The sequence below is a fragment of the Panthera tigris genome, chromosome B3 (genome assembly GCF_018350195.1).
Source record: "Panthera tigris isolate Pti1 chromosome B3, P.tigris_Pti1_mat1.1, whole genome shotgun sequence".
NCBI lineage: Eukaryota > Metazoa > Chordata > Mammalia > Carnivora > Felidae > Panthera > Panthera tigris.
In genome coordinates this window covers 134161915-134186845 of record NC_056665.1, presented here as the reverse complement: position 1 = coordinate 134186845, position 24931 = coordinate 134161915, and the positions used below count along the sequence as shown (strand labels likewise).

The 24931-nt window shown below is 36.1% G+C and overlaps 1 protein-coding gene and 1 pseudogene across 4 annotated transcripts in view; both read left to right on the top strand.

Moving 5' to 3' along the window:
* TC2N (tandem C2 domains, nuclear) overlaps positions 1–24931 on the top strand; it is a 44577-nt gene extending 19646 nt beyond the window's left edge. For 3 of the 4 annotated variants that reach the window (XM_042990390.1, XM_042990389.1, XM_042990391.1), the window contains 9 exons: positions 2287–2454; positions 4023–4114; positions 5318–5393; positions 6157–6257; positions 6639–6755; positions 10667–10858; positions 17415–17529; positions 19792–19991; positions 21932–24931. In XM_042990390.1, the coding sequence (XP_042846324.1) occupies positions 2287–2454; positions 4023–4114; positions 5318–5393; positions 6157–6257; positions 6639–6755; positions 10667–10858; positions 17415–17529; positions 19792–19991; positions 21932–22042 (1172 nt within the window). In that variant the 3' untranslated portion in view covers positions 22043–24931. The remainder of the gene's footprint in view (positions 1–2286; positions 2455–4022; positions 4115–5317; positions 5394–6156; positions 6258–6638; positions 6756–10666; positions 10859–17414; positions 17530–19791; positions 19992–21931) is intronic. The other variant, XM_042990393.1, reaches the window with a different exon arrangement.
* Positions 9049–10397, top strand: LOC102959537 (annotated as a pseudogene).

Below are 24931 nucleotides of genomic sequence, written 5' to 3'. Positions count from 1 at the left end.
TGGTTTATACTCTGGGTTCTATTTGAAATGGGACAAAAAGAATGAAAAGATGGCAATAATTTAAACTCTTAAAAACTTTATGCCTCTGTGTTATTTCCAGTGTGATTCTTAACTTTGAAAGGAACTTGATCTATTGTTTTACCCTTTTTAAATTGTGAAATATGCACATGTAGAAAAAAGGAACAACAGAAATATGTAACTCAGTGATTTACTCCAATGCAGGACACGTGTATGGTCACCACTCGAGTAAACAAATACGCACTGGCAGCAACCCAGATATGGTCTTTTGTTTATGATAGGTCCTTTCATTCAGCATTATTTTTGTGAGCTTCACTCAAAGTGTTGTCAGTAGCTTCAGTTTTAATATCTGTACAGAAAATACATTTATTTTCATTTATTATAAATGGCGTGGTATAGTGTTTCTGCATAGCATACAAAAGGTCTTTTTATATAGTCTATATAGACTACTGTTCATTTTACTGTTAATGGGCATTTGAGTTTTTTCCAGTTTTTGGCCATGGCGGATAATAATGCCTCTGAGCGTTCTTGTACTCGTCTGTTGGTGCACATGTGTGGGCATTTCAGTGGTGTGTATGTCCCCAAATGGCACTGCCATTTCATAGGGCATACGTCTCCCTCAGTCTTGGTGGAAATTGCCAAACTGTTTTCCATAGTGATTGCCTCCGTTTATATTCCCTCCGGCAGGAGTGCCATTTCTTGTCAATGCTTGCTTTTGTCAGGCTTTTTAGTTGTAACCCATGCTGGTGAGTTTGTAGTGGAATCTCACTGGAGTTTTCATTTGTGTGTCTACCTCATGACTAATGAAATCGAGCACTCACTCACGGTTTTGGCTATGTGGATGGCTTCTCTTCTGAAGTGCCCGCTTGAGGCTTACAGCCAATTTCTGTTTGGGGCTTGCTTTTTCTTATTGATTTGTGGGAGTTCCGTATACATTGTGGATATAAGCCCTTTGTTGGTTATATGTGTTGCACATAACTTTTCCCACTCTATGGGTGACCATTTCACTCTCTTCGATGGTCTCAAAAAATGGAAAATTTCAATTTTTAATGTAGTCCAGTTTATTAAAAAATGTTTTTTATAATAATGCTGTGTTGCATTTAAGAAGTTCTTGCCTGCCGTAAGGCTGTGTAAACTTTCTTATAAATTGACTGAAATGTAGACGTTTTATTGGTTTGCCTTTAACATTTAATTTAGATCCGCAATCCACATGCAATTAATATTTTGTGAATTTTTTTTAGTTGGGATGAGGTTGTTGTTTTTTTCTTCTGTATCAATATCCAATTGTCTTAGCACCTTTTAGTGAAAAGACTGTTCTTTCTGCATTCTTATCCAGTGCTGCATTGATTGTAAATCTAATGTCCATAAAAACAGTGTCTCTTTCTGGTCCTCTGTTCTGTTCAGTCTGATTTTATTGTGTACCAGTGTTCTGTTCTTAAAACTCAGTAGCACAGATCTTTCCATCTTGTTTTACTTCTTAAAGTGGATTTCGTTTTTTTGTTTGTTTTTGTTTGGTTATCCTAGGCCCTTTGTGTTTCCATGTAAATATTTTCTAATAATCTTTTTGTTGATTTCTAACTTTATTATATCGTGGTTAGAGAGCACACTGTGATTTCTGCCCTTCCAAAGAATTGCTCTGCATATCTCAGCATGTGGTCAGTTTTTATAAATGTTTTGTGTCTTCATCAAAAAACGATCTTCTTTTTACTTGAAAGATGTTCTTTATGCAAGTAGAAAAACAAAAGGAAACTCAGGGATGCCTGGATGGCTCAGTTGATCGAGTGTCCACCTTAGGCTCAGCTCATGATTTCACGGTTCGTGGGTTCGAGCCCCGCGTCAGGCTCTGTGCTGACAGCTGGGAGCCTGGAGCCTGCTTTGGATTCCGTGTTTCTCTCTCTCTCTGCCCCTCCCCCACTCACGCTCTGTCTCTCAAAAATCAACAAACGTAAAAAAAAAAGAAAAGAAAAGGGAAACTCAGATTAAAAAAATACAGGAAAATACAGGATTGTGTATAGGGCAAAGAGAAATGCCACAGCACAAGAGAGAAATTACCAGACTGTCTTGAGAGCAGGTTTCATGGCTGATCCCTGGCAGGATGCTCCATGCAGAGCACAGTAAATAAACGTGCGGATTTCTATTTTATATCCCAAGCACATGTGATTTAGTATTACTTGAGGAAAATTTTTTTCTTCCTCTTGCGTTGGATACACCAGCTGTTAGTTAATAACTTCAAGAAAAGGGTAAAACTGTAGAAACACTTACTTTCAGGATCTGCCAGAGCATCTTTTGGAGATCGAAAGGTAGAACTTTCCAGTTCATCCCAGCACGGAGCCAGCTACGATGTATACAACCCATGCTATAGGTATCAGCACATTTCACCTGATTTGATCCGGCGCCTTCCTCCACGTTCAGAAGCAGCGAGACTGTATGGATCAGGTATGAACATTTTTTGTGTTTTTTCTTTTCGTGTTCCTCTTTAACAAATGTAGAAATCAAATAAAGTCTAAGACCCTGGGAGAGATGATTCTCATGATGAAGAAGAAAAAATAAGTTAGAGAAAAGCAAGGCTTCAGAAGTGATATGAAAAACATTATGGCTTCTCTGTGGTATTCTATCTGATGTAAAAATTGAAAGATTAATGAATTATGTGTATTGAGAGTTCCAAGTTCCATTTTCTTTGTCCTTTTCTGAAAAGTTTCATTTTCAGATTATTTCTGTATTTTATACATCATCTGCCTATTCAGAAATTCTACAACAGGTATTTATTAGCTTTTTCTTTCCTGCTCTGTTCAGTGAAAATGATAAATTTACAAACTCATGATGAGATGACAAATGTAAAGAAAGAAAATAGAAAATGCCCAAATAAGGAATGCCTGGGTGGCTCAGCCGGTTAAGCATCTGACTTCGGCTCAGGTCATGATCTCATGGTTTGTGAGTTCGAGTCCCACGTCGGTCTTTGTGCTGACAGCTCAGAGCCTGGAGCCTGCTTCAGATTCTGTGTCTCCCTCTCTCTGCTCCTCTCCTGCTCACTCACTCTCTCTCAAAAATAAATAAATGTTAAAAAATTAAAAAAAACAAAGTGCCTAAATGATTATAGAATTTTCTCAGTTTAATATTTGAGGACTGTATCAATTTTAGACTGCTATAAATGTACATATCTGATTCATAAAATCCTGTTTTTCAAGATTTTAATGTTATATATAGCTACCTCAACAACTGAATTCAGGGTGAGGTACTGGAAACAAAGCCGAAGTATTTATTTAAATACTTATTTCAGCACTGTGTTAGAATACACAGTATACAGAGTTCCATTCTTTAAGAATCTCCTAATTTAGGAGAGAAGCTAGAAATATAGACTAGAAATACAGGAGCACATGGAATTCAGTATTTTTTTTTTTAATGTAATAAGTACTCATTAAATAGTTGAATTGCATTTAGCACAGAGGACCTATGTTCTCTTATATCATTCCTATGGGATATAGAATTGAGTAATGAAGCAAAAAGAATGAATATTTCCTGCTTGATGGTTGATGTGGATGTGAAAATGTATTGTTTGATTTATATTGGTTTCTGTTTGGAACAAAAGTAAAATAATTGTAAAAAGTTTTAAATTTTATTAGAAGAGGTTTTTTGTTTTTTTTCTCATGTTTATTTTGAGAGAGAGAGAGAGAGAGAGAGCGAGCGAGCGGGTGTGTGCACGCACGTGGGGGAGGGGCAGAGAGAGAGGGAGAGAGAGAATCCCAGCAGGCTCTGTGCTGTCAGTGCGGAGCCCAACTTGGGGCTCCATCTCAGGAACTATGAGATCATGACCTGAGCCAAAATCAAGAATCAGATGCCTAACCGACTGAGCCACCCAGGTGCCCCAAGAAGACTATTATCTCTTAAATCGATTGCATTAATATTCATGATAGATAGAACTAAACAGAGATTTAGTTCATGGTGAATAAGTAAAATTCCAATGTTTCTTCTTTAATGTAAAGACATTTTTCCATGTCCATTCGTAGTTTGTGATTTAAGGACCAGCAAACTTTCCAGTTCCCCTGGGCTAAGCAAGTCTATGTTTGATCTTACAAGTTCATCCCAGCGGTTCATCCAGGTGAATTACTTATATAAATGTATACGATAATTTATTTTCAAGCTAAAAACTCAGAAATGTGTGAATTACATTAGAAACAACATGTATAAATCTTTTGTAGATAAATCTATGTTAATATCTGAAGAGTTAACACTTGGCATTTCCCATGTATATTATTTCAGGAAGCTCTCAGCTGAATAGTAAAAGGCAGTAGTTTTTTTGTTTTTTTGTTTTCTTTTTAATGAATCTTATGTCTCTTGGTGTACACTCAGGCAGTCTTGAAGGCAGTTGGAATTTAAAACGGTATGGTTAAAAGTGCTTATTGATTTAACCTTCCTTGTTGATCGTAACTACCTAGTAAATAAAAAATACTATTTCTATTCAGACATAGGGCCTAATTAACATTAACACAGCATCCTCCTATTTTTTAAATGGGATAACTTTTCGATGTTTAAAAAAGTTTCTTCTAAAAATATAAGTAAATTGTAATCATTAAAAATTGGAAGATAGAGTTAAGCAAAGTGAAACGACAAATCACCTATATTCCTGTAACTGAGAATAAAAGTGCTATGAAAATATTGTTGCATATACTTGCGGGCTTTTTTTCCATGTGAATGTATATGCATACATTTTATTCAAATGGAAGTGTATTCTAAATAATCCTTAGCATCCTCAGTGGAGTTAATATTTTACAGAATTAATTCTTCATAGCATCAACTTTTTAATGTGTATCAGAATTGGTTGGAGAACTTGTTAAAATACAGATTGCCAGGCCTCACCCCCAGAGCTTTTGAGTAGCCCTGCACTGGGGCCGGAGTTTGTATTTCTAACAAATTCCTGGATGATGTTGATGTTGGTGGTTCAGAGGGACTGTGCTTTCATAACCACTACTTTGCAAGTTTTTAAGTAACAGGGCACTTCCAGATATATTCTTATTTTTACTTGTACTTTCAAGTATGAACGTAAACGGTGATCTCTTCCTCCTTATTATAAAACCAAACCCCAGACAGCAAAGGCTTTCCCCGTGTATGATCTAGTAAGCTCTTTAAGACTTTCCTGTTAACACACACAGAAAGCTTTTCTTCCTCTTTACTATCTGACCAGTGACACTGTTGATGGTTAGCATGCAGTTTGATGCTGGGGGCGTGGGGAAGTTGGGGCATAAGTTTCAGATCCTTGAACTTTGCTGTGTGATATCTGACTAGAGACCAATTTTATCTGTAGAGACATGATTCCCTGTCCAGTGTGCCTAGCAGCTCTTCTTCCAGGAAGAACTCCCAGGGGAGTAACAGAAGCCTGGGTAAGGAGTAAAGAACCTTCTTTTTATATTCTTAGGGGAATGAATTCTACCATGTCGTAATTTGAACATATAGTTGATAAGGTAAAAAAGGAAAACTCTAGATGGTTGTATCCATGTTACCGGCATATGAATACTCAGATTAGATGGCCCACTTTTTGTGTTCGGGCATGAATGCATCTTTAAAAAAGGCATAGCAGTTGCACACATCTTGTTTGTTTGATATAAAGTATACTAGTGAAGGAACTTCCGGTAGCATATAGGATTAAAGCCATATCATTTTTTTGTGGGAAAGTTTATCTTAGTTTTAACTTAAATCTCATGCTATACTTGGGTTAAGTTCTTAAGCCAGGCACTTTTTACAGCATGCCTTCCCCTGATATAAAACGTTGATGTGTCATTTTTGTCTTATTAAAGTGGCAATTTAAAAGAGTAATTTTGCCATTTTTCAGTTGTACTCTTAAAACTGGATTGTATCGGGGCGCCTGGGTGGCTCAGTCGGTTGAGCGCCCGACTTCAGCTCAGGTCATGATCTCGTAGTCCGTGACTTTGAGTCCCGTGTCGGGCTCTGTGCTGACAGCTCAGAGCCTGGAGCCTGCTTCGGATTCTGTGTCTCCCTCTCTGCCTGCCCCTCCCCTGCTCATGCTCTGCCTCTCTTTGTCTCAATAATAAATGAAAACATTAAAGAAAATTGGATTGTATCAAAGCATGATTGGATTAGAAGGATTGCATAACATTTCAAATGTCCCTGTCTTTTACAATTCAGATACAATTACTCTGTCAGGAGATGAAAGAGATTTTGGGAGATTGAATGTGAAAGTGTTTTATAATTCTTCAGTAGAGCAGATCTGGATCACAGTTTTACAGGTAAGTTAACTTAGTTAATACCAACTTTGCTTACAAAACTGAATATTTTCACTATAAGCATCTACTGCTCAATGGGGAATGGGACAATACTTTCTTTGGAATTTAGGATTCTGTAACATTTTGCAGAAAACTGTATTTAGTAAAGAGTAAAGAAAATAAATCTGTAGGTATGATGGAATTATGGTTTTAACCTCAAGAAGGAGATTGATACGATGTCTAGAACATTAAATGTCAAATTATTTCAATGTAGATGAAACGAGAGCTCAGTAGATTAGTTTACTTTTATAGTTTGTATTTAAGTCATTAACTCAAGAAATACATCAAATATTTGCATTGTCAGAGTCCTTTATAAAATTCAATCTGTATTTTCAATTTTTTTAGTGCAAAGATTTAAGTTGGCCTTCTAGTTGTGGAGACACTCCTACTATTTCTATAAAAGGAATACTAACATTGCCCAAACCAGTGCATTTCAAATCTTCAGCAAAGGAAGGCTGTAATGTAAGTGGCTGTTTTTGTTTTAATTTCTTTTTATGGGTTTTTTTTTTCATATTTGTCACTCTAAACCACTTAAAAAATTGGAATAAGAAAGTGTTTTTGGGGGGGAAATTGCAAATTATATACCTCTTGCTTTTTAAAGATAATTTTGAGCCTTAAAAATATTTGATACATCAGTGTCCAATATTAAGATGTATTTAAAAAGAAAATCTTTCTTTTTTTTTAAGTTTATTTAATTTGCGAGAGAGTGAGAGAATGAGCTGGAGAGGGGCAGAGAGAGAGAGAGAGAGAGAGAGAGAGAGAGAGAGAGAATCCTACGCTGCTCCACACTGCCAATGCAGAGCCAGATGTGGGACTTGAATTCCCAAACCGCATGATCATGACCTGAGCTGAAATCTAGAGTTGGACGCTTAACTGACTGAGCCACCCAGGCACCCCTAAAAAGAAAATCTTAATCACTAAAGTATGTACAAGATAAACAATATCTAAGAAGACTGTTTTTCTTGTATGAAAGGAAAATAAATGTCTGTATTTTTATCGTCCCTCCTCCTACCCTGCTTTGGCTTTGTGAAATAATTGCATGATTGCAATAAATTTCTTTTAAATACTTCCAGCTATTATAACTGGAAGACTTATCCTGACTTTGGTTTTATAGATTTCAGATTTCACATTAGTTTAAATACATCTTCATTTTTGTCTCCTGATACATGTTGAGAGGTTAGTGTTTTTCCATGCCAATGAAAGGTGTTTTCTGTAAGTACATATAATTTAAAAATAAGGTTTCTCAAATGACTAATACCATGAAAAAATTTACTCTCACTAGTAATTATAGAAATATGAATTTAAATTGCATATTGCTTTCTCTCTTTTTTTCTTTGCTTATTAAAATGAAGAAAAAAATTCATAAATACTCTAGAATATAGAACTTTCTGGAAATTATTTTGACAAAACACATCGAAACCTTGAAATATTTATGTGCTTTTACATAGTAATTCTACTTGGAATGTGTTCCATGTAAGGAGTTTAAAAGGCAAATAAAAAATGTGTAAAGTATTCTTGGCAGTTTTGTTCATAGGGGAAAAGTTGGAAACTATCTACGTGTCTTAATAGGGGATCGGTTGAGAAAATTCATGGTATATATACCATGTGTATGAGTTTCCTCTGGTTGCTGTAACAAAGTACCACAAACTGGATGGCCTAGAGCAACAGAATTTTCTCTCCCACAGTTTTAGAGTAAGTCTGAAATCAAGATGTCATTAGTGTTGGTTCTTTCCTTCAGCAGCGAGGGAAAATCTGTTCCATGCCACTCTCCAAGCCCCTGGTAATGGTTAGCAGTCTGAGTCATTCCTTGACTTTGTTTCATGCTTCCATCTTCCCATGGCATTTTCCTTCTGTCACTGTGTCTTCATGTGGCCGCCTTCTTACGAGGACTCTAGTCCTAGTAGATTGGCAGTCCACCTACTCCTGGATGACCTCACCTTAACGTCACTAGCTACATCTTCAAAGACCCTATTTCCAAAGAAGGTCACATTCTGAGTTACTGGGGGTTAGAACTTCAGCATATCTTTTGGAGGCCAAATTTAAACCATAACACTGTGTGATAGAATACTGGGCAGCTGTAGAAAATTTTTAGGTAGAATTTTTAAGGACATGGAAAAATGCTCTTAAGTAAAAAGACAGTAATCAAAGTTGGTTTATATGTATTAGTATCTCACACTGAAAATATGCCTTTTAGAAAGTCTAGATGGAAATAAATTTTAATTGGTTATGATGCTGACACTCAAAATGAATCCTTCCTGAATTAAACAATTTCACTTTCTGATTTTCAAATGAAACTGTGAGTTAACTTAGGAAAAGTTAGGAAAAATTGTTCTTACATTAAAGTTGCCATGGGATCTTACTTTTAAGATTTATTACTATTTATCAACTTGTTTACCTCTATTATAGCAAAATGTGAAGTCAGCCAACACACTTATTACTTCATGTGTAATCTCATTGCATCTCAATTTAAAAATTAAACATTTTATGTATACTATATTGTTGGTGTGGTCCTGTGGTTGAGACTCTGAGAGAAAAAGATAGCTCTGGTGGTTGGGAGGCTCTCAGAAACAATTTTGATTATACAGACATAAGCAATTACAATAAAAGTGAAAATTTGGGCACCGTATCTAAGATACTGATTTTAGTTACCCAGATCAGATATCTTGTCTTTTCAAAAGGAAAAAAAAAAAAAAAAACAAAACTCCTTTTCAAACGAAAGCAGTAAAGATGGGAAGAAGGAAGTGTATAGCGAAAATCAGTCTAGTGTCAAGAAGATGTTAGAATAACAAAATATTAAAAGTAACAAAAAGAACATTTGGGAAAATATTCTGAGCATGAAAAACACTAACTTGCTGCCTGGACTGGATGCTAATGAGAGAAGATAGGACTTTTTAAGGAGATTGATTTTCAGATTGGAGAGAGTGGAACAAACATCACTAAAAGTGAAATCAAATCCCAAGGTAGGTGGGAAGAACATTAGAAAAAGAATAGAAATAATTTAGGTCTCTTAATGTGAATGGATAGATTTGGGGTACTTCCTGAGAGAGCACATGTGAGATTCTTGAACCACTTACTGTTGAAAAATTGTGGTGGATAGCAGGAATGAGGCCCCAGAACCAAAGATGGAAAACAAACCCAGTTTTCAAAAAGGAGAAAAGCTATATTCTGCTAAAGTTGGTGTTGATATTGACCTGAATCCCTTAGTAATTAAAAGGATAATTTGTGACTTTCGCCCTTTTGGCTCCCTGAGCAGTGCCATCGCGGTAGGCAAGAACAAGTGTCTTATGGAAGGTGGCAAAAAGGGAGCCAAGAAGAAAGTGGTTGATCCATTTTCAAAGAAAGATTGGTATGATGTAAAAGCACCAGCAATGTTTAATATAAGAAATATTGGAAAAACACTAGTCATGAGAACTCAAGGAACCAAAATCACATCTGATGGCCTTAAGGGTCGTGTGTTTGAAGTAAGCCTTGCTGATCTGCAGAATGATGAAGTTCCATTTAGGAAATTCAAGCTAATTACTGAAGATGTTCAGGGAAAAAACTGCCTGACTAATTTCCATGGCATGGATCTTACCTGGGACAAAATGTGCTCCATGGTCAAAAAATGGCAGACCGATGATTGAAGCTCACATTGATGTCAAGACTCCCAACGGGTATTTGCTTCGTCTCTTTTGTGTCGGTTTTACTAAAAAACACAACAATCAGATTCGGAAGACCTCTTATGCTCAGTACCAACAGGCCCGCCAAATTCGGAAAAAGATGATGGAAATCATGACCTGAGAGTTGCAGACAAGTGACTTGAAACAAGTGGTCAATAAATTGATTCCAGACAGCATCAGAAAAGACATAGAGAAGGCTTGTCAGTCTATTTATCCACTCCCTGATGTCTTTGTTAGAAAAGTAAAAATGCTGAAGAAGCCCAAGCTTGAATTGGGAAAGCTCATGGAGCTTCATGGTGAAGGTAGTGGTTCTGGAAAAGCTACTGGGGATGCTAAAGTTGTGCTAAAGTTGAATGAGCTGATAGATATGAACCACCAGTCCAAGAATCTGTTTAAAATTCAGACATTTAATGGTGACAAATAAAAAATCTTATTTGGGATGTTTTAGATAGATAGATGGATAGATAGATAGATAGATAGATAGATAGATAATTTGTGACATTAAGAAAGGCAGTATCCAGGATAAATTCTGGAAAAACAACTCATGGTCATTGTCATCTTAATTTACACTGAAAGATATTTTTTTGTTGTAAAAAATTAGATCTTTCCTAGATTATAAAATGTTATTTTCATTTCTTTGGTATTGCCATATCATCTCTTTTTCAGTCCTTTTATTTATATATTTTATATTATTTTCCTGCATTTTTTTTTTAGCGTATTGAATTTATGGAAACTTTTGTATTTGCTATTAAACTCCAAAGTCTACAAACCGTAAGGCTTGTATTTAAGATTCAAACCCAGACACCCAGGAAGAAAACCATTGGAGAATGCTCACTGTCACTCAGAGCTCTTAGCACACAGGAGATGGATTACTCTTTGGATATAACGCCACCTTCAAAAATTTCTGTAAGTGATAGTAGTATCACTATAAAAGTGTTTTATTCTTTAAGAATTATTTTGTGGATGACCTTCTGTTGGGGTATAACTTGAACACTCTAGAATATATTAGAGGATCGGGAAGGCTCTCAAGAAGCAATAATAATAGTAATAATAATGATGTCATTGTTTAATAAGGCTTTTTACATAAGTGATAAAAGGTTAACAGAGACCCTTTGCTTTCTCCATTGAAAAATAACCTTAGGGTTACCTTCTCCTAGGACATTTTTATTAATGTTTCATATTTTATACTTCAGGAAAATCATCCTGAAGTTAGGAATCATTTTATTAAGTTTTTAAAAATTTCTTTTATAGCTGATAATTTAGGAAGAGCAAGAAAGAAAGTTGGGAATCATAAATTCCAAATTCAAACAAGATTGCCTTAAAAAAAAAAAATTCTGTTGGGTCACCTGGGTGGCTCAGTTGGTTAAGCATCTGACTCTTGATCTCAACTCAGGTCTTGATCTCAGGTCATGAGTTTGAGCCCAGCACTGGACTCCAGGCTGGGTGTGAAGCCTACTTAAAAAAAAAAAAAAAAAAAAAAAGAGTGCCTTAAAAGAGATTAGGAAAGTGATTTTAATCATGAGCAAGCTCAATATCTATCCATAAATTGGGTAGAATGGAGGTTCTTAACAGCTAGTTTGTCTGTTTTTGTAAAGAACTTGATTATCTGTAGTGCTGATTGATTTTTGAGACCTGATAATTTGTTTCTCTCAACTAGCCAGCTGAACACTGTCTTAAAATTGTTTAGAAATCCCTAATAATTTACTTATATAGTTTCTGTGTCAGGATAACAGTTATAGAAATTTTTTAATCTTTAAATCTTTATAAGCTTTTATAAGGCCAAGACTGTATGTAATTTTAAATTTATATAGGATTTATATTTTACCTGCCTTCAAAAATATTTAATGTGACTTAAAGTGGTTCTTATCCTGGCTACACATTAAATCAGAATTTGGTGGGGGGTGGAGAGGGTGGGTGGAGATGGGAGGTGGGAGGCCAGAATCATCTATAGTTGTTTTTTTTTTCTATAATTTATTTATTTTTTATAATTTACATCCAAGTTAGCATAGAGTGCAACAGTGTGTTCATGAGTAGATTCCTTAATGCCTCTTACCCATTTAGCCCATCCCCCCTCCCATAACCCCTCTAGCAACCCTCTGTTTGTTCTCTGTATTTTAGAGTCTCTTATGTTTTGTCCCCCTCCCTGTGTTTATGTTATTTTTGCTTCCCTATGTTCATCTGTTTTATATCTTAAAGTCCTCATATGAGTGAAGTCATATGATATTTGTCTTTCTCTGAATAATTTCGCTTAGCATAATACCCTCTAGTTCCATCCACATAGTTGCAAAGGGAAAGATTTCATTCTTCTTGATTGCCGAGTAATACTCCATTGTATTTGTATCCCACATCTTCCTTATCCATTCATCCATCGATGGACATTTAGACTCTTTTCATACTTTGGCTATTGTTGATGGTGCTGCTATAAACATTGGGGTGCGTGTGTCCCTTCAAAACACATACCTGTATCCCTTGGATAAATACCTAGTAGTGCAATTGCTGGGTCATAGGGTAGTTCTATTTTAATTTTTTGAGGAACCTCCATACTGTTTTCTAGAGTGGCTGCACCAGTTTGCATTCCCACCAGCAGTGCAAAAGAGATCCTCTTTCTCCACATCCTTGCCAACATCTGTTGTTGCCTGAGTTGTTAATGTTAGCCATTCTGACAAGTGTGAGGTAGTATCTCGTTGTGGTTTTGATTTGTATTTCCCTGATGATGAGTGATGTTGAGCATTTTTTCATGTGTCGGTTGGCCATCTGGATGTCTTCTATGGAGAAGTGTCTATTCATGTCTTTTGCCCATTTCTTCACTGGATTATTTTTTTGGGGGGGGGTGTTGAGTTTGGTGAGTTCTGTATAAATTTTGGATACTAACTCTTTATCTGATAATGTCATTTGCAAGTATCTTCTCCCATTCTGTCAGTTGCCTTTTAATTTTGGTTATTGTTTCCTTCACTGTGCAGAAGCTTTTTATTTTGATGAAGAAGCATCTGTAGTTTTTAGAAACTTCCCAGGTGATTCTACTCTGCACTCTGGCTTGAGAACCAGCGAATTAGAAGGGAATTAAAGTAGAGATTAAAAAATAAAAAAGGATTTCTATAACTGATCAAGAAGTGAAATTTTTAGATAGTTCTTTCTTGTCTATTATTTTCTGTCTCCATCTCCAATGTGTTCTCTGTACGGTATTTATTACAACTTAGAATTCAGTTACTTGGTTTAAACAAAACAAGGCTCAAGCTTCCATCCGTTTTCTTTATGTTTTACTGTGTTCTTAGCAAGGGCCTAATTATATTCTTGGCATTGACTGTTGGTACGTAGGTAGGAATGAAAGAATAAATGATTAAACGGAAGCATGCTATATTAGATTATTTTTATATTCTGTTTAAATGTAGGAAATTTGCTTTGTAACTGTGACAAGGAGTTTGTCACTTGCATCTTTGAAACTAGGTTTGGTAGACCTTAAGCTGCAACCATAGTTTACAGAAGGCACAAAATATATTATTCAAATGGATAATTCATTTACTAAAACTTTAAAGACGAGTAGAGTATATCAGAAGATAACTCAGCAAAGGTATTTTCTGGAGAATTGAGTTGTTATAATCTTATCTGCCTTGGAGAATCTGAATGAATGATTTTGGCTAAGTTTCTACCAAATTACTTCATGTTTTAGAGGTCTTGCGACAACTGTGTATCTGTTGTGTGTTAGGTCCTAGGGGTACAAAAAGATTGATGGCCTGAAAGAAGAACTTAGGGGCTATATTGGACCAGTGGGTTTATATTAGTGTGAATGTTTCATATTATTGGCCAGTGCAAAAATAGTATGCTTTGTTTCCTGTGTCGAGGAGGAAAATTGATATTCTAGTTGACAGAGCCGGACTTTCACACCCATCCTCCACGGTGACAATTATGCCACCACACACAGCAGAACTTTCATGTAGAGCTAACGTCTTAGTAGAGAGTTCTTGACCCTGACAAATAGTAACGTAAGTATTTATTTGAGAACCCAAGTCTCTGTGTTGAATAATGCGGAAAAGATGAGATTTTTATTTACAGAGCCTTACATACAACTGATGTGGTGTTAGGTGATTTAATGCTCACACTCAAATCTATGAGCTTTCTGCTCTCGGTATCCCTACTGAGGGCACCGACACACCAAAGCACTTACATGATTTCCTCCAGCCAGTAGTTGGCGAGCCAGGATTTGAACAGAAGCATCGATTTCAGGACCAGCTCTACCATATGTCACTTCCCCTCAAGAAGATATTCTCAGAGATCACCAGATCATGGTTTTCTCTAACTATGCTTTTCACTTTCAACAACGATTCAAGGAAGGCTTGGAAAGTTTTCTTTTCTTTAAAAAAGGATACATGTTGCAGGATTAGAGATCATGTATCTTCCATAGTTTTGTGGCCATTAAAAATGCACTTTAGGGGCGCCTGGGTGGCTCAGTCGGTTGAGCATCCGACTTCAGCTCAGGTCACGATCTCGCGGTCCGCGAGTTCGAGCCCCGCGTCAGGCTCTGGGCTGATGGTTTGGAGCCTGGAGCCTGCTTCCGATTCTGTGTCTCCCTCTCTCTCTGCCCCTCCCCCGTTCATGCTCTGTCTCTCTCTGTCTCAAAAATAAATAACCGTTAAAAAAAAATGCACTTTATACGTGCTAATTGGAATTTTATTTTATTTTATTATTTTTTAAAAGTTTATTTATTTTGGGAGAGAGAGAGCATGCACAGTGTGCACGAGCTGGGGAGAGGCGCAGAGAGAGAGCGACAGAGAGAATCCTAAGCAAGTCCTGTGCTGTCAGCTCAGAGCCTGACGCCACCCTCAATCCCACAAACTGAGATCATGACCTGAGCCGAAGTCAAGAGTTGGACACTTAACTGACTGAGCCACCCAGGTGCCCTGATTGGAATTTTAATTTTTCGGTTATAGGGACATTGAAAACCACTTTGAATAGTTTTTCACAATCTGAATTAATATCCTGGAACATAATAAATAAGTTGAATTCAGAAATGACACTGGCAAATTAGAAATAGCAAACCTTTGCCAAGCGCGGCTTTGTTTTGTGAGAGTGAGCTCTACAAGTGTGTAACACTGAGGGAAGTTTTGCCACCTTTAGGTGTTTTCATAAGTGTTGTTACATTGTGGACACAGAACCATAATAACAAAAAAATTTTACCCATAGTTTCCTTGGTGTTTTGTAAATAATAAATAGCTGTCGTTGTTTTTTTAATGTTTATTTATTTATTTTGAGAGAGCGCCAGCAGGGGAGGGGCAGCGAGAGAGGGAGAGGGAGAGTCCCAAGCAGGCTCTGCACTGTCAGCACAGAGTCTGACATGGGGCTCCATCTCACAGTTGGAAGATCACACCCCGGGGCCAAACTCCGGAGTCGTGCTCTCAACCGACCGAGCCACCGAGCACCCCAAGCAACTGTATTTAATCTATTTTTTTAAACGCCAAGAACAGCAGCATTTTTTTAAATAAGAAAGAGCTCCGTTTTATATATGGCTACCAAAAAAGATTTATTAATCCATTCTTAAACTCTGATTATAAAAGCAAAAATAGTACTTTCACTTTTTTATTAGAATTCAGCATTTGTTGCCAAAATAGACAAGTTTGATCATCATTTTAGACTTTTCAAGGGGGAGTCTAACCTTGACAGTTGAGTCTATACTTTAAAGTGGTTCACTTTTCACTGCCTCGCTCTCGATTTATGTCATGACCAATTTAATTTTAAAATTTTTATTTACTTATTTATTAAATATAATTTGTTGTCAGATTGGTTCCCTACCACACCCAGCGCTCATCCCAACAGGTACCCTCCTCAATGCCCATTACCCACTTTCCCCTCTCCCCCACCCCCAGAAACCCTCTTAAATCCAGGTATAATTGGCATACAGTGTTACATTAGCTTCAGGTATACACCATAATGATTCAGTGATTCTGTACATTACTCTGTTTACCACAGTAAGTGTAGTTACCATCTGTCACATGTAGTGCTATTATAGTATTCCTGACTATATTCCCTATGCTGTACTTTTCATCTCCATGACTTCTTTATTTTATAACTGGAAGTTTGCACCTCTTAATCCCCTTTATCTACTTCACCCATCCCCTCACTCACCTCCCTCCTGGCAACCACCAGTTGGTTCTCTGTATGTGAAAGTCTGTTTGTTTGTTTTGTTATTTAGGTTCCACATATGAGTATCATCATACAATATCTGTCTGTATCTTATTTCACTAAGCATGATACCCTCTGGGTCCATCCACATTGTAGCACATGGCAAGATCTCATTCTTTTTTATCGCTGAGTAATATTCCACTGTGTGTGTGTGTGTGTGTGTGTGTGTGTGTGTGTAGACACATGTACACATCTTTTTAATCCTGGCATGAGCAATTTTAAAATGCCAAATCCTGTCTTGAAGGAAATGTCCATGATTCAGTCGATGGCAGATACATGGAAAGGTTCTTTTTCAGTGAGTTATGTGCCAATGGTTGGGGAATACTCGGTAATTATCAAATACAAATCTCTTCATCAAGTGTCATTCAGCCATTCTGTAGCTTTGTTGGAATCCATACTCACAAAGATTTTTGTGCCTGTCTGTGCTGGGCCCCAGGGAGGTCTGTTAACCTGATGTTCTTTCTTCTCAACATGTGAACAGTAGTATTTTTCTGTTTGGATGACTTTGTGTTTCTCTCCTTGATTTTTTACTCCAAGGACTTTGAAATCCACATAAGTAGGCTGGCTTGTGTTCCATCTCACGGATTACTAACTTTCTTCTTTAGTCAGTGCTACAGAAGAGCACATTTTAACTTTTTCCCCTCTGAATCTCCTTCATTTCATTGTTTGCCTCAGGTTTTCTTTGACCTTTTCCTTATTATTTACTGCCTCCGTCGCTTTCATTAGCTTCCTTTTTGCCAACTTTCTTGGCTGGCTCTCATTCAGCATAGTAATTCAGCTCTTAACCTACACATTTATTCCTTGTAGTAATCCTTTGTCTTCAAATCTTCTAATCTGGGTAGCATCTACTGCTGTGTCTATAGTCATAAAAAATGATGGTGGTTCTTATATATGAAGCTTTTCATTATAGTTTATGTATTCTTAAAAACAATTCAAATGACTAAATGTTTTGAAAGTGGCCTTTTTTGGTGTTTATTTCATGGACATTTTCTTTACAAAAACTGCTGAAGAATTTCATTTGTTTTCAATTTGAAATATCTTTTGACCTCCCTGGTTTTGAAGGATCAAGTATGTAGGTTTAACTTGGCTTTTCAGAATCCGTGAAAGTGAGTACCTCATATTTACAGAATCCATGCATTTATCCTAACCATATTTTCTATCATAATTTTGTGTGTCAATAAAAGGCATCGCTTTCAAAACTTAAAATTGTAGCTCTTTGCTTTTGAATTTTTGAAATATCTCCAAAACTTTATTCTTAATTATCAAATGGTACTTTTTTGATACCTAGGTTTGCCATGCAGAACTTGAATTGGGGACTTGTTTTCAAGCAGTAAATAGCAGAATTCAGTTACAGATTCTCGAGGCACAATACCTTCCAAGCTGTTCATCACCTCTCACTTTGAGTAAGTATATCTGTGGTTCAAAGTGAAATCTTCGGAAAATATTAGTCAAAGCTAGTTTTTCCTATATTTCTTAACAATGGAAATTAAAATCATACTTTTGTTATTTAACTTAAATACTTACCTTTTAACTTAAAATTACTTTATTGGATTTCAGATTTTAGCCATGTGTCTACTGCATAGTCTCTTGGATTTTTATCCATTTGATGCTATTCCTTATTTGGGTCATTAGTTTATATAGGTTGAGTGTCCAGAGGACTGTCAGATATATTTCACTAGCCTAGATAATTTGTCTTTTCTCTAGGTCTATGCCCATTGTTGAGTATTCTGCTAACTAGAAACTTAATTCAAAAAGCCCCAGAAAATATCACACATAAACCTTGAAACACTTTTCCTTCCCTGTGCCTTTGGGCACCAGAAGGGGCTCTGATGTTTTGGTTGCATAGGCCTGGTTTATATGGCTGTTCCTAGAGCTGGAGGTGTGAAGTCAGTCCTCCCTAAGGGCTAAGAGTGGCGTAAGAGTGCTCCTTTATTCGGCTACAAGAAGAGAAGATCCCTGCAGGTGGGCAAAAAGCAGTAGATGTCTGAAAATAAACGCAAGCGACCATTCAGCTCAGGAAGTTAGGAAAAAAACAGCAAACACAAAGGAAAGTAGAGGTAAGGAATTAAAGGTAAAGCCAAAGTTGATAGATACGGAGACAACAGCAAAAGACATAATCAATAAAGCCAAAAACTGTTTCTTCGAAAAGATCAGTAAAATAGACAAACCTACAGTAAATTGGATCGAGCAAAAAATAAAGAAAACAGGCACAAGGAAAAAGATAACATTTCAAATTTGAAGGTGGTTCAATAATAAATAAGACAACCCCATTTATAACTATATCAATTCATTTGAACATCTCTGTAAAATAATTGATTTTTGGAGAAGAAAATTGTTGAAATTCACTGCAAAAGAGGGAGAGCATCTGAATAAAATGATAACCATGTGTAGGTAGTTAAAGAATTTCCTCTAATAAAAGCACCAGGCCAAGATGATTTTACTGGTGGATTCCACCAAACTTTCAGGGAACATTTAATTCCTATTTTATATAAGCTGTTCCAAAGCATGAAAAACGATGGAAAAAGTAACTTTATGAGGTTAGCATATTCTCGATATCAAAACCGAAAGGATAGTGCACACAAAAAATAGCTCTAGACTGTTACCACTTATGTAGATAGATGGAAAAATCATAAAATAAAAATAAGCAAATAAAATCTAACGTGGTATTAAAAGAATAAATTACCAGGGCTACATAGGGTTAATATTCTAGGAAATAAGGACATCAGTAGAAATCCACAGATGGAATTTATTTATGACATTAATAGGGTCTTTCTTTGATCAAAACTGCTATCAGGATTATCATAATCTCCATGTTGGAAATCTGATGGTCTGTCTAGGTCCTCACTTGGCAGCTCCCTTTTTTCTGGAAGTTCCCTCCTCACTCTCTTGCTGCCCTGGCCACCTCAGCTGTATCCCATGACTACTCAAACTAGTCAGACTGCCCTCTCTGCCTGAGCTGTAGGGACCACGTGTCAGTGAGACGGGGCAGACGGGGGAGTATGCTTAGGGGAAAAGTTATATAAACCTGAATTTTACCCAGTGCAGTTCCCATCTGTAAAAGCTGACTCTCCTCCAATTTCTTCCTGCTTTTGGTCAATCTTTAATGGCTTGTGCACTTGTTTTTTATATTTTTTTCCCCAGAATTTATAATTTTAATCTATGGGAAGGTTAGTTTCTACAACTATTCTGCCATTACTGGAAGCTCTCTATCTCCATTTATTTAAAGAGTAAATTTTCTCTAGTGGGTGTGTGTTTAACCTCAGGAGTCTCGAGCAAAGAATTTTATCTGTGTAAAACCGTGAACTAAATTCCTCCAGCTGTCCAAAGAGTTGGCCCCTCTCTTTTGTATAATACTTTTCAGTGTGTGCTGCCCTATTGCTGACTGTCCTGTATGCCTCCAGTTTCCAGTCTTTAATGGCATTCAGGTTAGAGAAAGATTAGATTCATTGGAGGTTGCTGTAGTTTTTTGTAAAGCGTGATGAGAACTATAAAGTTTACTAGAGATGTTTTCCGTTATGCCAAGAGCTCGTCAGATCTTTTTTTTTTTTTCGTCAGATCTTGAGAAGCGGCTTATCTGTATTTTCACACCAAATATAACATATAGATATGTATCTTTTATGACATTTAAAATAAAATTTTACATATCAAAATTTCTTATTGTTTAGGTTTTTTTGTGAAGGTGGCAATGTTTAGTTCAGGAGAGTTGATTTATAAGAAGAAGACACGCTTACTGAAGGCCTCCAGTGGCAGAGTAAAGTGGGGAGAAACTATGATTTTTCCACTCAGACAGAATGAAAAAGAAATTATTTTTCTCATTAAGCTTTACAGTCGGAGCTCTGTAAGAAGACGACACTTTGTGGGGCAGGTTAGTAGGGATTTTTTATCTTGAATTCTTTGCTTGCACTTCTGTATGCTCAAAGCAGTTAGTCATCAAAGGGAATACGGGATAAAATTGAAGTTGAATAGAGTAAAATTCTTCAGCATCATAAAATTTAATGTTGCCACAAAAATGAAATCTTGTCACACTTTGCTTTAATACAAATAGTTGGAATTTCTGAGCAATCAGGCTTCTTATCTTGAAATAAGTCTATTTCTGAGCTTCTCAGCTGTAAACACTATAAGAAAGGTCAGTTTTTCAGTACTGTTGAGTTTGACGCTAAGTATTTAAATCAGATTTTGTAAGGCTGGAGATATCCAACTTTCTTCTTTCTGTGTCCTGTTCGATTTAATGTTTAACTCTGTATGCTATTAACTGAATAATGTTAGATTTGAATTTGAAATTTGAATGTTAGATTTGAATTTGAAAACATTAGTGGTAGCAGTGGTTGTGGTGGTATTTAGATAGTATTGGTGTCTAGATTAATCTATTTAAAAATTTTTAGTCATCTGTGTAAGACAACAGAACACTTGCTTACTTGCCAATCCTATAGGGACTTGTTTCCTTTGTAGTTTCCAAAAGTAGCTCATTATCTTTTATCTTCATTATGATTGTTTGGCTTGAATTTAAGTTCCAAAATCTACATTACTGGTTTAAAGGCTTCTGTCTGCTTGATAACAAGATGTTATTAGCAGCCTATGTGAAATCCTTAAATTACATGTGAATTTTCAAAGATTGATAATAACTTTTTGACCGACTTCTTCATGTGTTTTACCTAAAACATTTATATAAAAAATTACAGTTTTGTCGTTCTTCATTTATTCCTACTTGGGAAAGAGTTTGGACTCAAAAACTCATATAGGTAGCATACTTTTCAAAGCCGTGAGGCCTATGAAGTGGATTCAGTTTAAGGCTTCCTATCTCACTAAGCCTCAGCGATCATGTAGGAATGGAATGGGAGATTTCAGGTGATTTTCAGCATAACGTTTTTGGTAATTCCATTTTCTTGGTTGACAGTCCAGTTAAGAATAATAATTCTGGAAGGGTTCTGGCTGTTCGTCTGTTCCCTCTGGCTTCTCTGGTGTCCTTAGTAGCCATCATGATGGGGTAGCCAAATGTGGACTCAAGGTCTCCCCACCCTTACATCAGCCAGAGCATGCTGGCGTTATCTGATTCATATCATATACTAAGGTTCTTTGTAAGATTTTATATGAAGTAAAGTTCTTCAGATCAGGAAATTAAGGGGGGAAAGGTTGAAAATCAGTGACCTGCGCCAGTTTCTTTATTTAAAAGAATTAGAAACTCCGTCTCACAGAAGTTAATTCCGAAGTAGCGGCACTTGGCAGGGCTAAAGCTGAGGTGAGAATTCAGGCTTTGGGTTCCTTGCCCACCTTGCCTCTGTGGTGTGTAACCAGTGTGATGTCTCACATTTGCATAATGCTTTGCAATTTTCTCAAATTCATTCATGTCTGTTACCTAAAGTTAGTTTAGATTTCAATTAAAGTCACAGCTTTATCTAATGTAAAAGGTGCTTAAAATGGACATTTCTTACCAATCTAACTTAAATCATGATTAGTCTCCATTAATCCTCACAGAAGTGTTTCAGATGATTAGGATCCATTGTAAGTTGAGCTCCTAGGCTTATTGAATAACGAAAGATACTAATTACTGTTTTGGGAGAAATGATTTTTATAATCTTTCATGTTGAATTTTTAAATTGGATTGATTCATCTAAAACAGTCTGTAGGGTGACTAGGTTAAGTATTTTAACATTTACGTTTCAAATAGAAATCAAACAAAATTTTGGAAAAATGGAAAGATGTTTAATTGAAAATACGTGAACCAAACTTCCACTCGTCTTTCATCCATAAGAGTTATTAGCAGTTTGAATTCAGACTCTGTTAAATGGTTGTACTGTTCCTTTCTAGATTTGGATAAGCGAAGACAGTAATAACACTGAAGCAGTGAATCAGTGGAAAGAAACCATTACAAATCCAGAAAAGGTTGTTATCAAGTGGCACAGATTAAATCCATCTTGAAGACATCACACATTAATTTGATGAAGAATTTGACATTCTTTTAGAAGACTTAGGATTTCAATTTGCTACCAATGAAAAGAGACAAATCAATACATTTGTCAATTTATTTATGGAGGTCATCATTGTAATGTGTAATGGATCTTATAGAAAATTAAATTTGATTAAAGAAAATGGGATGACTTATATCTGATATCCAAAATAAAGGGGATGTTTTAAAACTATGCCAAGATAGACAGTGAAATAAAGAGTAATATTTCTGGGGCAACTAAATAAATTATAAAATCAATGAGAATTTCAACCATAGGTGGTGATTGCTATCTTACATTTATGGGTTTTTTTGAAAGCTTTCCCTAGATATTTAAAATCTAGTATATCAAGTCTCTGTTAGTACTGTTAGACATGTAGAAGACTTTACTACTGACTGTTTCAGTGCCAGTCATTCTTGATTAGATCTTGACTCCACTGTTTACCTCTTGCTACCTCTCTTCTCTCAGAAAACAAATATGAATCATCGAACCACTTCAGCTCTTAGGTATTCGGGGAAGAGTTGTGCCCTAGGTTTCTTACTTCTTACCCATAAGGCGTCACATTGCCACTGTATAAATTATTTATCTCCGAGAAACTTCAAATATAGAACGCTATGTTTTGGCAAGAATAAACGAAAACACCAGAAGGTTGAAGTTTAATTGGAAACCTTGTGTGTACACATTTTGCTGTGTTTTCCTCCCTCAAATATTTTACCCTTTGTTTTAATTGGAGTTGGAATAAGATTATCCTCCATATAGCTCCTCCTAATTAGCAGAACTAAATGAGCTTAATTAGCAAGTTCAATATTTTATATAATTATTTCCCTTTTTTTAGTGTTTATATATATCTCTATAGATATAGAGATATAGAGATATATATATGAACTACTTGTTCTATAATCCACAATGCTATTTTCCCATGTTTTTTAAGAAACTGTACGTGATAGCATTATATAGCACATATTTTCTGTTGCAGTTTCTCTCAGGAACTCACTAGAAGTCAGTATGTGGGCCTGATTTCAGGTTAGTCAGCTATGCAAACTATGCCCCAAAAGAATAGCTGCTTGGAGAAACAGATAATGCCTTCCTTGATCTTGGCAAGTCTGACTTTAGTTTTGCTAATGAGTAGACCAACTGCTCTGTGGTCATGGTCTTCCATTTTTCTTTCTCTCTTACCTTGTCCACACATGCCAGGAGGTAGGTGGTGATATTTTAGACCAGAAGATACTTTGGTATAGCTGTAGAATACCCTCTTCATTCTAGTTCTTATGTTCTGTATGTCTCATTAAGATTTTCTGAAGTAAACCCTTAATTCCTTTTTTCCTAGGTATCATCTCCACAAGCTACAAAATATGCCTAATTTACACGTTCTTTGCTTCTGTTCCCTAGAGTTTATGTTATACTGGTGGTGTTGACAGTGTGCATTTGGAAATAATTTTCTGAGATTTGTGAACAATGAAATATTGGTCAGTACTCACGTGAACTTTCAAGGGAAATCACCTTGACTGTAGTGTTTTACATCTTTGAGACAAATGACTTTATTTTTTTAGAGCAGTTTTAGGTTCACAGCAAAATTGACAGGAAGGTACAGAGAGTTCCCAGGTACCCCTGACCCCCACATACACACACCTTGCTCATCATCAACATAGCCCACCAGAATGATACATTTGCTAAAATCAGTGAACCTACATTGGCATAGTGTTATCACCCAAATTTAGGGTTCGCTCCTGGTATTGTCCATTCTGTGAGTTTTGACAAGTGCAGGAGGTCGTATAGTCACCACTGTAGTCTCATACAGAGTAGCCTCACTGCCTTAAAAATCCTCTGCAAATACACCTGTTTTAATAGCCACCAAATAGGTATTTTGGCTTTTGGACAATAAATAACAGACTTTATTGTTTTTTTTTTTAAATCTAGAATTTAATTTGAGCAGTTTTTTGTGTTCTATTAATGCTTCCAATTCCTAAATTTATTATATGTAGTCATGTATTTAACTCAATTTAAATTATTTAATGTTTAATGTTTTTGCAATATGTATACAATGTATAATTTCAGAGAAAGTGTGATTTTTTGGTTTCTTGCATGTCTTAGAATCATAGGTAAATAAAAAAAATTTAAAAAAAATCTTTTCACTTAAAAGACCTTTCGGTTAGAGTAGTATTGACACAACTAAATTCCCAAATATTTTAATTAGTTTTACTTAAGCCTTTTTCTGGTGCAAGAGGTACCGAATACAGATGATATTCTGGTTGTCTTTGAAGCTTTACATGAAATATGAAAAGAAACACACTTTTTTGTTAATAGCTACTCAAATTATGAGAAAAAACATTAGCTGGTAATAAAAACATGAGATAGTAAGCAAAAATCACTTGTCTTTGTTTTTACTCGGGTATTTCTTGACCTTTACCCACTTATCACAAGGACAAGGGAATCAAAATGGTGCTAGATGACCAGAGAAAGCCATGGAAGGGTTCACACTGATAGCTGATAGTTTATACAATGCTAATCCCTAACACTGTGCTTACTTATGTATAAGCTTTCAGATTGATACAATTAGGTAGCTACAGCCCATGTCAAAATACAACATCACTCTTCAGCTTTCATTTGGTTTTGCATGACTTTTTCTTTTAGCAGACCTCCTAGGGAAATTATCATTGAAGTGTATCAGTTCCAGCATTTACCAGACCGTTAAGAAGAAACCAATGGCATTTTGAACATATGTAATTATGAGCTGAAAATAAGCTAAAGTGAACTTCTGCTTAAATATAGTTATGTGAATTTCTGTGATACTATTGTACTGAAACCATATTTCCCAAAATTTCCCCCCAAATTGTTACTGTTTGTTTAATAAAATAATTGTTTA